Genomic DNA, 15,381 nt, shown 5'->3' on the forward strand with positions numbered 1-15,381 from the left:
TCGAGCTTAAAATCTGACAGTATCTTTCGGGCCGGGTAGGGTCGGGCCACACAGTCTTGGGTACGGCTCAGGTTCGGGTTTCACTTTAAGGCATGTGCAGACCTCTAGTGCATAGTGAATTTGACATTTATTTATAGCACACGTGAAGCGCTTTTACTTTGAAGGTGCACTCACGCGCTCGTGCGGATCCAGCGAGAGCAGCAATCTCCTGACAGTTCACCTGCTTGGATTGTCACGGACTGACCATCATGATTTGTGAATCAGAGGAACTTTTGATCCTGATCCTGAAGTTTTTGATTCTGGCTGATAGAATAAGCGCTTTAGAGGAAGAAATTAGATGAGCACTCCACGGGAAGAGAACGCTGGATTTTCGCGAGGTTCGTGAATTACATCTGCATATTTGCAGATGATATATAATAGAAGTTTTATTGATATTTGCCTTTTATTATTAGAATGGAAAGTTAAAAGTTACAGGGAACTGTTGAGGAGAGAATGTTAGAATATGTGCTTCAGAGGAAGAAATATGAGCACTCCACAGAATGCTGGATCTGTTGAAGTTGTGTGAGGTTGGTTTATTACATCTGTTTAAATGAGATATGCGCATAATTGTAGACTGCATATGATATTAGTTTTATTGATATTTGCCTTTTTATCATTAGACAAGACAGTTACAGTGAGGAGAGAGAACTGTTGAGGAGAGAGAGGGGGAATGAAACAGGCGAGCACTTTAACATTATGAGCTCAAACACGTCTTTCTAGGCTCTGATACGCGGATGGTTTGAATGACACTGTGTTACACACCGGTTTATTGTAGTAACATGATGGCACGTAACAACAAATCGAACCGTGACTAGTCGTTTACAAGTCTCAGTCGCTTCACATGCAAGCAGGCGATTCTCAGCACCCTCAAGAAACAAATCGGCCAAACGGGAATTTTTTTTGGCTGATGGCGATAATTAAAAAATTCTGCAATATATAGGTGTGATGAGGAGGAGGGTGTGGCCAGACCATGAGGATGCACGCCTGGCACTGAATTGTCCTAATCAGCTGGGATGGGGATAAAGATGAGCCGGAGGTGCCAGTTTGAGAGAGAGAGAGAGAGAGAGAGAGAGACACATGGGATCGATGTGTATGTTTCTGTGTGTTTATGCTTGTTTAAGTTCATTTAGGTCATTAAAGTTATGTTGACTGTTCTGCCTCCTCCTTGCCCATCCTGAACCCTGTTACTTTGGTGCCGAAACCCAGGAAGGAGGAGGGATGCACTGTCTTGTGTCCTCACTGCTGCCATCCGCTGGGAAGCGGAGGAGCCTCGGCTGTCCACCAGGGGACGGAAGAGTCGCTGCTGGCCGCCGGGAGTCGGAGGAACCTTTACCCTCCGCCAGGAAGGGGAGAAGCCATTACCATCCACCAGGGGTTGGAGAACTCGCTGCTGTCCACCAGAGGGTGGAGGAGTGGCTGAGGACCAGGCAGAATTTTCTATATTTCTGTAATAATAGTATACTGAAATATATCCACAACCAAAATAAATAAATAAATAATAAAAAACAGCTGATTGCTGTTTTAGCTTAAGACCTACCCAGGTGTTTTGTCTTCTATGCCATTACGATCTCTACAAAATAAATTTTTTGGAATGGTTCCTTTTGCAAGCATGGATCAACAAGTAGGTAAAAGAGACAGAGGAGTTGGCAGGAGCAGGAGAGGAGTGCAAATGTGTGGTAGAAGACCAATGAGGGGAAAACCAAGAACTGTAGTGTCTTATTCCCCCTTTCTAAATCCCATAGAAGAATTCTCTCCTCATGGAGATGGAAGGTTTACAACCATCGACCACATGACCAGATGTCTTTACAAGATACTATGACAGCTGGATGCCTAGACATCTCTGCAGAAGATTGCCAGGAATGGATCAGGCATGCCAAGTGATTCTATCCTAGGTGTATGGCAAGAGAGGACATAAGGTGTGATGCGGCAAGAACATGTGGCCAAATGTGGAACACAGGGCTGACGGAGCTTAGTAATGATCTCTCTCTCTCTCTCAGTTTTCAGTTTTAAGGTTTTTTATTGGCATGACAACATTTCAAGCATTTACAGCTGAGCTGCACACAAATAAAACAGTGCAAAACAATGTACATAATATAAAAAAATAAATTAAAAAAAATAAATCAAATCAAATCACTTTTATTGTCACACAACCATATACACAAGTGTAACAGTGGGTGAAAGTCTTGGGTGCAGTTCCGAGCAACATAGTTTTGCATGAAGGGAAGACATTTATGATTTATGCAAGTACAGATAATATGAAGTGTTTTGAGTGTGGAGATATCAGTCATAAGCAGCTTACATGTCCACATAAGGCTGGTAAAACTGGAGGTAGTGTTAAGCTGAACTCTAGTGCCGAGTCTAAGGTCAACAATGAGCCGAGCACAGAGGAGACGCGTTCACATGCGGTAGATGAGAGGGAGGTGAATGGGGCTGAATCAGGTAATACTGTGGAGGAAAATAATAACACTACTGTGGAAGAAGTGCAATCTACTGAAAATATTGTAACGGAAATGAGTAAAGATAGTGAGAATACAGATCAAACAAATGTAAACAATAGTAGTGAAGAGTTTAATGTGGAATTGACACAATCAAGTTATTCTGAGCTGTGTAATGATGAGAAAAGGATGGATGATGATACGTTTTTGGATATTTCTGAAATTTGATCACAGGCTATGAGGATTTATACTCGTTACATGAGATTAATGATTTTTTGGACACAACTTTTGGTAAAACAGTTGAAGTGAATTTTTCCCAGAGGTGGAAAAGGAAGCATGGCAAGTTATGAGGCTTTGACGAAACAAAAAAGGTTTTGGTTAAAGAAAATGTTAATGAAATTACGTAGGGATAGAAAGTAAGTTTCTTATAAAAAGTAAAAAGGTCGAATTGCACTGGGTGTTTAGCACATTTTGGTATAATTTTTTGTTTCTGTCTCTATGCTTTCTTTATTTTCATCTCTTTATGGAGAATTTGAGAATAGGCTCCTTAAATGTAAAGGGGGGTAGAAACAGAAACAAGTCAGAAGTAGTTTCAGAGTTTTTGAGTATAAACCATTTTAATGTAGTTTTCCTTCAGGAAACTCATAATGGGACATATGGTGGAAAAGACAATGCGTTTTTAGTCATATATAACAAATACTAGTGCAGGAATAGCTATTTTGTTTGGAAAAAAATTACATGCAAATGTTTTATCTGTTGAAGAGATTGTTAAAGGTAGAATTTTATTATCAAAAATAGAGCTTGGGAGCTATGTGTTTGTTTACATTAATATATATGCCCAAATATTGGGTCGGAAAGAGTGGAAGCTTTTGGGAAGCTGGAAAAAGCTCTTCAAGGGCTTGATGAAAATGTGTATATAGTATTAGGAAGGGATTGGAATTGTACCACTAACTTTGTTATTGATAGGAATGGAGAGGAGCCTCATAATCAGTCTGGTGTAGTATTTAAAAATATAATGCAAACATTTGACTTAGTGGATATTTGGAGGAAGAGGAATATAGGGGTGAGGCAGTACACTTAGCTAAAAGTATCAGAAAATGAAGTAAATTGGGCTAAATTAGACAAATTTTATTTAGGTAAGACATGGGAAAATAGGGTGATGGATGCTTTAATTATACCTAATGGGTTTTCTGATCATCAAATGGTGGTTTTTGATTTTAATATCAAACAGATGTTAAAACCCAAGTATTATTGGCATTTTAATCGAAAAGATGTTATGTTTTGTGAAAACGGGAAAGATAAAAAAAAGTCTGTTTGAGAATCTTAATGTATAGTGGGATGTTGGAAAAGCACAGATACAATTATTCTGTCAAAATTATACCTCTCATAGTACAACAAATGTGTAGGTAATTGTCCAAAGCTTGCAAAAAGACATTGGAAAGAGTCTTTTGTAATAAGAAGATGGAACACAGTGATCTTTTGAATAAGAAAAAAAAAAAAAAAAAGACCATGGATCTTTTTTATAAGAGAAAGTGAAACGGGCACTGATAAGGGTTAGGATTTGTACAATTAAAGAAATGGATGCCCCAACTTTGTATTTTTTTAATTTGGAAAAACTGTTCATCAAAATCAGATGCATCACCTTCGCCTTCCTAATGGAAAAGTAACTGCTGATCCAGTTGAAATGCGGGAGCTGGCAGTGGATTTTTATTCTAAATTGTGTAGTGCTGAGAACTGTGATTCTGAGAGTGCTAAATACTTGCGTCATGATTTACCAAAGTTGGGGCATGTGCAGCAAAAAGCCCTGGACAAAGAATTTACATTCCATGAGTTAACAGATGCAGTCCACCAGTTGTCGACTGGACATTCTCCAGGAATAGATGGACTAATGTCTGAGTTCTATCAGCACTTCTGGGGAATATTGGGAGAAGATTTCCATTAAGTTTTATCAGAACGTTTTAAGAGTAAATCACTTCCTATTAGTTGTTGATGTGCTGTTCTCTCCCTGTTACCCCCCCCCCCCCAAAAAGGGGGATTTTGGACTCTTAAAAAAACTGGAGACCTATTTCTTTACTTTTTGTGGACTACAAGATATTCTTGAAATGTTTGGCAAACAGGCTTAAATGCTGTTTGGGTTCATTGATCCAGAAGGATCAGACATATTGTGTTCCTGATTGTTCAGTCATGGAGAATTTATTTTTATTAAGGAATGTGATTGATTTTAGTTGTCTAACTGAATGCAGTTTAGCTGTACTGTCTGTAGATCAAGAAAAAGAGTGGACCATGAATATCTTTTTTATGTCTTAAAGAGTTTTGGAATTGGGGACCAATTTATTTCTTATATTAGATTGTTGTACCATGATGCATCTGTTATGATTAAGGTTGGTGGGGGATTAAGTGTTCCAGTACCTGTTCTAAGAGGCATTAGACATGGTTGTCCTATTTATGGACAATTATATAGTCTTGTTATTGAGTCCTTTTTGTGTAGGCTCAGGAGAATTCTTAATGGATTTTTAATTCCAAATGAAGGGAAACATTTTAAAGCTTATGCTGATGACATAACTGTTTTAATTTCTGGGCAGAAGGACATTACAACTCTTAATGAAAGTATAAAGTTACATGAGAGAGCTTCCAAAGCCAAAGTTAATTGGGAGAAATGTGAGGGACTTATTATTGAGCAGTAGGAAAGCACTGGACCTCTAAAATTTCCAGGAGGGTTGAAATGGGCAAAGGAGGGCATACAAGTTCTTGGTGTTTTCTTGTGAACTGAACAGTTTCAAAAGAAAAATTGGGAGGGAATGCAGGAGAAGGAATCAGCCCAATTGTCTAAATGAAAATGGCTATTACCACATTTGTCCTATAGAGGGAGAGTTCTGGTTGTGAATCATCTTGCGGCCTATACATTGTGGCATTAAATCATTGTCATGGAACCACCCTGTGAACTGATTTGTAATATACAAAAGCTATTTGTGGATTTTATCTGGAGTGGGCAGCATTGGACTCAGGCTGCAGGGCTTTATCTACCAGCAGATGAAGGAGGCTAAGGTGTGGTGGACATACAGAGTTGTATCTGTGCTTTTAGACTGCAAGCAGCGCAGAGACTGCTTTATTGTCATAATTTGGTATGGACACAGACTGCATGTGTGATTCTGCAGAGGGCTGGCAGTCTTGGACTAGACAAGTATCTTTTTTTACTAATACTGGAAGAGGTGAGTCTTTCTGCGCTCACCCATTTTTATAAGTCAACATTACAGACCTGGAGGAGTGTTTTGAGAGCAGACAGGGATGTGAATGAACTTGGGCCCTGGGCTTCCGAGGAACCTCTACTGTTCAATCCATTGATTCAGACCAGACTTCTGTCCTCAGTGAGCATCAAGACTTGTCTTTTGAGGCATGGTGTCATAAAATTGGGGCATCTTTAAATGAGGGTAGATGGAGATCTGTGGAAATCCTCAAAGAGGTGTCTGGTTTGTGGTCAGAAGACTTGTTTCAAAATTACTGGATGAGATTTTTGCTGTTCTACTGAGCAGTTACAGAAATTTTGTTGCAAGAGGACATGCACAAGATCAGAGGGATGAACATGAATTCCCTAAACTAAAAATTGCTCCTGCCATAGGTGTAGATTTTAAGTCAACATCACAGAAGGCATTGTACTGTATCGCAGTGAAAGTAGTTTATATGAACTCACTTAGCAGGCAAAGAGCTTCAAAGTGGCCTGAGCTATTGAAACAAGACTTCCTTGTGCGGGACAGGTGGAGGACCCTGTATAAGCCTCCCGTAGAGAAGTGAACAGCTGATCTACAGTGGAGGATTATTCACAGGGCAATAGCTACAGACAGACATGTGGCACACATGAATCCATCAATGGGTGGGCAGTGTAGGTTTTGTTATCAAGAAGAGACTTTGGAATAGTTGTTTTTAAAGAGCACGTATTATGGTTTTTCAAATATTACCTTTCATGTAGTGTGTTATATAGCTGTTTGTGAATGTAAAAAAGTCTGCAAAGTTTCAAAAATCAAAGTGCACGAAATATGGAGTTATTGACACCCAAAAGAAAGAACCGATTCTGAACACCTGAAATGAGTCATTAGTAATTCCAGACTTACTTCCTGTACTAACCTACGTAATTTGGTAACAAAAAACCCGCCTCTGGTCTGTTTACATGAACAGCCAATGCAGGCTGTTAGCCTGTTAGCTGTTAGCCTCTGCTAACTGGCTAACTCACATTATTGTTAAACTACATATAAACTTACCACAGAGAAACGTCCTGTTCTCGTCGTGCTTGCAATGGTGGTTTGGGTTGATCTTCCGATGTATCACTATCGGACTCAGGCTCAAATTGGTAAGGTAAAACAGAAATGTTTTCAGACGGAGCTGAAATTTGCTGCAATTTAAATTATGAACAAATTCAAGTGTTTTTTGACCTTGGATGCATGTAAATCTATTGTATGGGACCATTAAAACAAAATTAGGCACGTTTAAAAATCATAATAGGTGCGCTTTAACATGTGAGACTTGATGGTCTTTTTATACTTCTAAACACTTGGTTTCAGGGCTTTGGGGACCAGTTTTCTCAAAGTATTTATTGGGGGTCTCAAATACAGATTCTCAGATAGACAGAAAGCTAAACTATTTGATTGGTACAGCAAAATTGGCAATCTGGAAAACAAGGAATAATAAGGAATTGCAGCTTGCTTCAGTAGATGCTGAACAAATGTTAAAGTGTTTGGTGGCTGGAAGGATCAAATTTAATTTCATAATTCAAACTTGTGAATAATGTACAATGTTTTATAGACATATAAACGTTTTTTGTTTTATTTATGTTGATCAGTTGGTTCTTACCTTTTTCTCACCTAAATTTGTTGGTGTAGATTGTTACAGGTCTTGAGAAATTTTGTTGATTTATGTAAATTGATTTGTAGATGGTATGCTATATTTGAAAGTTACATTAAAGATTTGTTCACCTCTCTCTCTCTGTCTCTCTCTGTTTATCTATCTATCTGTGTCTGTCTGTCTGTCTGTCTATCTATCTATCATCTATGTTTGTTTATTTGTTTATTGTTGAGTACTGGAATTACTGCTTCATTTTTAGATTTTGGGAATAATTTTTGTTTTATGGTAATACAAGTGGAAGTACTGTTTACTGTAACTTTTTTTTCATTTTTAGCTTTTTTGTTATTTTAGAGTTATTATGCCACATGAACATGTGAAAATACAATAAAGCACACTGAAGAAAATTGCAGCATTTGAGAGTCATTCTATAATGTTAGTGTAGAATGGAGTATATTCTACACAGTGAAGTGCCTCTCTTGCATTGTAACAGAATATTGGTTTACATATGTAAAAAGTCAAGCATACCCTACAGTAAGCCAAAAGTAAACATCTTGTAATGATTCCTGTTGTTTGTGCTTATTAGGTCATGTTTTTTTAAGTGACAAAGTATTTCTGTTGGGAGAAACAGTTTGCCAGTGTTTTGGTGAAATGAATTAATTTTGAGAGATGTATAAAGTGTTGTGATGGTTGTAGGGCGTTTTGGAGGAAAGATTTACTGTTGTGCTAGTATAAATGTTCGTACAGATGACTGAGTGAAGAGTTTTGAAAATGCGTTCTCAGTATTGAGAAATGTGTGAAAATTATTGTAAAAAACTGTGAAGGGATAGCTAACCAAATATGTTGTAATTGTTTACTCATATAACTTTATTTCTTCCCTGGACCACCAAAAGAGAAGATTTAGCAGAATGTCCAAGCTGCTTATTTCCATACAGTGAAAGTGAATGGGCGACCAGAGGCTGTAAAGCTCAAAAAAGGGCAATAAAGCGCCCTAAAAGCTGTCTGTACGACTTGTGCAATATTTTCCAAGTCTTCTGAAATCACATAATCTCTTGTCTTCAAAATTTTCGGTAAATAACCGTTCACTTCCTTTGTATGTAAAAGACCTGTGTGGACATTCTGCTATAAATAACCCCCTTTTGTGTTCCATGTAAGAAAGAAAATTTGAAAGACATTAGTGTGAGTAAATGAGAACAGAATTTTCATTTTTCAATAAACTATTTCTTTAAAGCTCCTAAATTTGAGTTAGGATGATTTGAATGCCACAGAAGGATAACATGACTGCAGCCAACAGTTTTCCCATTTGTTTCCCACAGAATTATTTTAGGAGCAACAGATCCTTTCTGACACCAAGAGAGGTGAAGATATTTATCACTGTTGCACATCAAATGGAGATGATAAATTTGTTGTCTAATAGTTTGTCAAGCCTCACTGATTCTAAATATCATGCTTGTAAAAACACTTCCTTATTGTTGGAATGTGGGCCAATGTTTCACTTTTGTGATGTCATGCCTCTGCCCGTAAATGTGCTCCTGGAAAGTCTCTTGTAAAGAATAACACACCGTGCCAATTTTTTCTATATATTTTCTCACAGTGTCGATATGACTGGCTTAAAAGTTTTCTCTATATTTTTACTGTGGACTCCGAAATGTCACACTGAAATGACTCGTGTCCGACTCTCTCCTCTTTAGTTTCTGTATCGTATCATGCATCTTCAAATGGATAAAATCTAGAATAAATAGTATCATTGAGTGCAAGTTGGGTTTGTTCTCTTGGTTGTGGCATGCTGAGTGTTTACACCCATGATAAAGCATTGAAGCCAATCTTTATCTCATTAATGTTTTGTGTTTCCTGCTTGAATCGGTTGATCTTAGAATTTTGTTTCATTTGAATTTACCAACACTTGGTTTTGGACAGTTATGATGCTCTTTTGGACATTTCTTTTTTTAATTTTTTTTATTTATCCCATTTTCTCCCAATTTGGAATGCCCAGTTCCCACTACTTAGTAGGTCATCATGGTGGTGTGGTTACTCACCTCAAGCTGGGTGGCAGAGGAGAAGTCTCAGTTGCCTCTGCTTCTGAGACAGTCATCTTATCACATGGCTCTTTGTGTATGACACCGCAGAGACTCACAGCACGGGAGGCTCATGCTACTGTCCGCGATCCACGCACAACTTACCACGCGCCCCTAATCGCGACCACGAGGAGGTTACCCCATGTGACTCTACCCTCCCTAGGCCAATTTGGTTGCTTAGGAGACCTGGCTGGAGTCACTCAGCACACCCTTGATTCGAACTCGTGACTCCAGGGGTGGTAGTCAGCATCAATACTTGCTGAGCTACCCAGGCCCCTCTTTTGGACAATTGTAGTGCTTCTTTTTCCTTTTGAAAGCTTTGAGTAATTTGTGAAATCACGGTTTGTTGTTCTTCAGAGTAAGAGAAAGGACGAAAGATAGAAGTAATAGAAAAGAGAGTACAATGTCAGTATTTACACATCAAAGACATCAAAGAATATTATAGTCATTTTACACAACATGAGTTAATATAGATTAGAGCGTTATTATTGCACTAATGTATGTTTTACATTTATCCATTTAGCAGACACTTATACAGTGCATCCGGAAAGTATTCACAGCGCTTCACTTTTTCCACATTTTGTTATGTTACAGCCTTATTCCAAAATGGATTAAATTCATTATTTTCCTCAAAATTCTGCAAACAATACCCCATAACGACAACATGAAAGAAGTTTGTTTGAAATCTTTGCAAATTTATTAAAAAAAAAAAGAAAAGAAAAAAAAACCAAAAAAAAAACCAAACAAATCACATGTACATAAGTATTCACAGCCTTTGCTCAATACTTTGTTGAAGCACCTTTGGCACCAATTACAGCCTCAGGTCTTTATGAGTATGATGCTACAAGCTTGGCACACCTATTTTTGGGCAGTTTCTCCCATTCTTCTTTGTAGGACCTCTCAAGCTCCATCAGGTTGGATGGGGAGCGTCAGTGCACAGCCATTTTCAGATCTCTCCAGAGATGTTCAGTCGGGTTCAAGTCTGGGCTCTGGCTGGGCCACTCAAGGACATTCACAGAGTTGTCCCGTAGCCACTCCTTTGTTATCTTGGCTGTGTGCTTAGGGTCGTTGTCCTGTTGGAAGATGAACCTTCGCCCCAGTCTGAGGTCCAGAGCGCTCTGGAGCAGGTTTTCATCAAGGATGTCTCTGTACATTGCTGCATTCATCTTTCCCTCGATCCTGACTAGTCTCCCAGTTCCTGCCGCTGAAAAACATCCCCACAGCATGATGCTGCCACCACCATGCTTCACTGTAGGGATGGTATTGGCCAGGTGATGAGCGGTGCGTGGTTTCCTCCAGACATGACGCTTGCCATTCAGGCCAGAGAGTTCAATCTTTGTTTCATCAGACCAGAGAATTTTGTTTCTCATGGTCTGAAAGTCCTTCAGGTGCCTTTTGGTAAACTCCAGGTGGGCTGTCATGTGCCTTTTACTGAGGAGTGGCTTCCGTCTGGCCACTCTACCATACAGGCCTGACTGGTGGAGTGCTGCAGAGATGGTTGTTCTTCTGGAAGGTTGTCCTCTCTCCACAGAGAAATGCTGGAGCTCTGTCAGAGTGACCATCGGGTTCTTGGTCACCTCCCTGACCAAGGCCCTTCTCCCCCGATCGCTCAGTTTGGCCAGGCAGCCAGCTCTAAGAGTCCTAGTGGTTCCAAACTTCTTCCATTTATGGATGATGGAGGCCTTTGTGCTCACTGGGACCTTCAATGCTGCAGAAATTTTTCTGTACCCTTCCCCAGATCTGTGTCTCGATACAATCCTGTCTCGGAGGTCTACAGACAATTCCTTGGACTTCATGGCTTGGTTTGTGCTCGACATGCACTGTTAACTGTGTGCCTTCCAAATCGTGTCCAATCAACTGAATTTACCACAGGTGAACTCCAATCAAGTTGTAGAAACATCTCAAGGATGATCAGTGGAAACAGGATGCACCTGAGCTCAATTTTGAGTGTCATGGCAAAGGCTGTGAATACTTATGTACATGTGATTTTTTTTTTTTTTTTCGTTTTTTATTTGTAATAAATTTGCAAAGATTTCAAACAAACTTCTTTCACGTTGTCATTATGGGGTATTGTTTGTAGAATTTTGAGGAAAATAATGAATTTAATCAATTTTGGAATAAGGCTGTAACGTAACAAAATGTGGGAAAAGTGAAGCGCTGTGAATACTTTCCGGATGCACTGTATGCAAAAGGACTTAAAAATAAGTAATGCTACAACAATGAATGATTTATTCTAAAGACTAATTTATACTTACAGGATTATTTTTGTTCGCCTAAATTTATGACAAAATGCACTGACGTTTCTGTTTTGCTAAGGTGTGTTTGGTAATATTTCTCCTGTTCACGTATATCCCTGATATTCTTGACCTAAGAAAACTCTGCTATCAAAGTGAGTTGATGATTGGCATGGGTGTAGTTTGGACGTGATACTCTTTATTTATTTATTTTCTCAGCAAACTAATTTTATAAGTACGCTGTGCGTTATGGGTTAAAGAGACGGTAACATGAGATGTGCTGCAGTACAAAGTAGGGCTGGGCGGTTTTTCCTAATTTTTCAGATTAATTTGAATTTGCGTTTCGACATGATTAAAAAAAATAAAAAAATAAAAAAATATATATATATATATATATATATATATATATATATATATATATATATGAGAGAGAGAGAGAGAGAGAGAGAGAGAGAGAGAGAGAGAGAGAGAGAGAGAGAGAGAGAGAGAGAGAGAGAATCGAGATTTTGAATAAAAACATTGCAAACACTATAGTTATATACATTGTAAATCCACCAAAGGTTGAATAAGGAAGAGAAAAAGAATTCATAGCACTTATCTTAATGCTGCTCCTGATCTGATCAGCTGCACATGTGGCGCGCTCCAAACGAATGTGACAGGTTAACATTAGATCTAATTAATATTAGATCTAATAATTAGATCGCTAATTATTGCTTTGTTCTGTGACGTGTTTCAAGTGTTCTGCATCTATAGCCAACATATGGCAAGCAAATATTTTGACAAACTTTGCTAGTTGAGTTGTAATGATAAATTATTTCATTTTGCTGCGCTGCTCAGCTTGAACCGCTAGAGGGCCTGTCTCTGTCTGCAGGGGTTTATGAATATACACGCAAATTGTTTCATGTACAGTGAGTAATTTATAGATCAACTGGATAATTTATAGATATTGATTTCTAGATAACTTTCTAGACAGACTTGGTTTAGATTAAATTAATATCTACACCGGCTAAGATGTATTTTGCTGTTTTCTTATTTTATTCTATTAATTCTGAACATGTGGATGTATTAGATTTTAATTTATTTTACATTTACACTCTGTTGACAACTTACCCCTATGGTGCATTTGGTGCGTTTGTACATTTTTCTTGCACACCTTTGTTTCGTATAATGAAAAGAACTTGGATTTCTCTAACCAGGTTGCCTAATAAAGAACATGCAATTAGAATCACGTTGAAGTACATTTATAAGTTGAAAGAAATTTAATCGTAAATCGTCCATGAGTTTGATAAAAATCAAGATTTTATTTTTTTGCCATATAGTCCAACCATAGTACAAAGGTCTAAAATTGGCAAGAAAAGAACAAGCAAGTTCAGATGTAGGTGTGACAGAGCAACAGGGAAACAGTCAAGAGTATTTTTTAAAGAAAGGTTTAAGTAGGGTGTATAGCAAGTGTGTTAATTTTTGCGTTCACTGGAGAGTTTATCTTCAGGCATTTCTTGAGGATTGTGAAAGAGGAGTTTGTAAGTTGGTTAAAAATAACGCAAATTCACAGTCTTTGCAGCATCTAGCAGACTCCATTGTGCTCTTTTTTGAGTCTTTCCAAGAAGCGAACAACAAGAAATCCCATGAGAGGCCTGTTATGTGAACTTCCTGGAATTTGAAAACTGGTAAAGGGATAGTTCGCCCGGAATTAAAATTCTGTCATTATTTACTCACCGTAATGTCACTCCAAACCTGTATTTTGTTCTTTCCTCTGTGGAATACAAAAGAGGAATTTTTAACATAGTCCAAAGTTATCAACCCTATCAAGGGACTCAATTTAATGTGGTTAGTGTGGCTGAAGTAAACATAGGACAGATAGCACAAAAAGTAACCCTCAGGGTGTATGGTTTGTGACAAACTAATTGTTTCATAGAGCATTTTGCCAAGAGCCAGGACTTTCAAAATACTCACTATTTTCTCAGTTTGACTGCTTAGTTTTCTTAGAAAAAGACAAAGCTCTGATAATAGGTTTGCAGTGTTTCCCCTAGGATTTTTTTCAGCAGAGGTGCTGTTGTGCACGCGTCCACGAGCCTGCAACGCCGGACCCCTTTTGCTTTTGAAGCGTGCAAATGCGCTCCAAAACATACAGATGAAGGGGAAGGTTCATTAATATTCTAAAGCACTAACTGATCGTTCAGTGAAACATTGCGATCCCCTGCCATCCTACATTTCAGAAATGAGCTCACGGGCCACTTGAAATGAAGAGAGTTTGACACGTGTGTTATGCTGTGAAGTCACTCTGAGTATGTGAGTGTATTTGTGTGTGTGTGGCTGGGTCTCTTTCGCTGTGTACAAAGCGCACAGCTGACTGGGGCTGGCAAGCGTTATTTTGCATCAAGAATATTAAATGAACCATGTGAAATGCATATAGGGGAAACATTGGTTTGTTTGTAGGATAATTATTTTAAAGTTAAGTCTGAATACGATTGCAGATGAATCTGTTATTTTGTCTGTAAAAAAGGCAAAGCAAAAATGAAAAACAGTGAATTGAAAAAAACGTCATTCGATAACTAACTAAACTAACATAAGTTTTACTTGTTTTAAATTAATTCAGACATTAAAACATAAGGATGATGGAGGATTTAAAGGTGGACTGTTAATTTTATTTGAAAAGATGATAATTTATCAAATCAATAACATTGACCTATAATGATATAGTTACCAATATATGAAGTCTCTCTAGTTTGCTTCAGTTGTTGAGTTGCTACCCTGTACAAGTTTTGCTGGTTTATTTTGTAAGACCTTGCTGTACTTCTGTGTATCATATTGCTTTGGGATGGCTAATTACATGAGCCTGTTTACTTGTGTGCCACAGGGCGTATGCAGCCAATAAGGAGTCTCACGCCACATTGGTGTTCCATAACCTGCTGGGGGAGATTGATCAGCAGTACAGCCGCTTCCTGCAGGAGAACAATGTCCTGTACCAACACAACCTGCGGCGCATCAAACAGCACCTACAGAGCAAGTATCTGGAGAAGCCCATGGAGATCGCTCGCATCGTGGCCCGCTGCCTGTGGGAAGAACAGCGTCTGCTGCAGACAGCCACCACTGCACAGCAGGTATACACACACACACACACACACATACACACACACACACATATAACTATAAGCATATTAATACATGTGTATGCACTTATAGATGCAGACACATACTAATGCATTTATAAATTGCACACACTACAGGTATATGTATACACAATGAACTCACATGTGAACTTACAACTAAAGAATATCACACACAATCCAATTAGTATGTTCATTGTTTTCCCAACCAGACCAGATATTTCAAGTACTTTCCTGTCGAATTACACAATAGTATATTTTAACTGCCTTGGAAAAGGTGTTAGCTCTGTTAGGGTATTTACAGATTTCTGCTCCACAATTAAGGCAGCTGGTGTTTCTCATTTCCTTTCATGTGTGTAGGATGGCCAGGTTGCCCACCCCACTGGTACCGTGGTGACAGAGAAACAGCAGATACTGGAACACAACCTGCAGGACATCAGGAAGAGAGTACAGGTTGGTAAATATATTTACACTTTAGCTGAAATACATTGATTTTTCACAAAAAGCTGGTCAGAAGTACACATAAATGCCTTCATCTCGCCAAATGTTGCTGTTTTGAATAAGCAAGTCTTTATGACATGGATTATTTGACAAGTGAGGTCCCATAGTAAGTAGTCATTTAGTGTTCATTTATCCCAAAAATGTACAGTGAATTTATTAC

The 15,381-nt window shown here is 38.5% G+C and overlaps 1 protein-coding gene across 4 annotated transcripts in view; it reads left to right on the top strand.

The window, feature by feature from the left end:
- LOC127452371 (signal transducer and activator of transcription 3) overlaps positions 1-15,381 on the top strand; it is a 64,820-nt gene that overhangs the window by 29,327 nt on the left and 20,112 nt on the right. For all 4 annotated transcript variants that reach the window (XM_051717802.1, XM_051717800.1, XM_051717801.1 and 1 more), the window contains exons 3-4: positions 14,471-14,714; positions 15,081-15,173. In XM_051717802.1, coding sequence (XP_051573762.1) covers positions 14,471-14,714; positions 15,081-15,173 — 337 coding nt within the window. The remainder of the gene's footprint in view (positions 1-14,470; positions 14,715-15,080; positions 15,174-15,381) is intronic.

Source organism: Myxocyprinus asiaticus, chromosome 14, assembly GCF_019703515.2.
Source record: "Myxocyprinus asiaticus isolate MX2 ecotype Aquarium Trade chromosome 14, UBuf_Myxa_2, whole genome shotgun sequence".
Lineage (NCBI taxonomy): Eukaryota > Metazoa > Chordata > Actinopteri > Cypriniformes > Catostomidae > Myxocyprinus > Myxocyprinus asiaticus.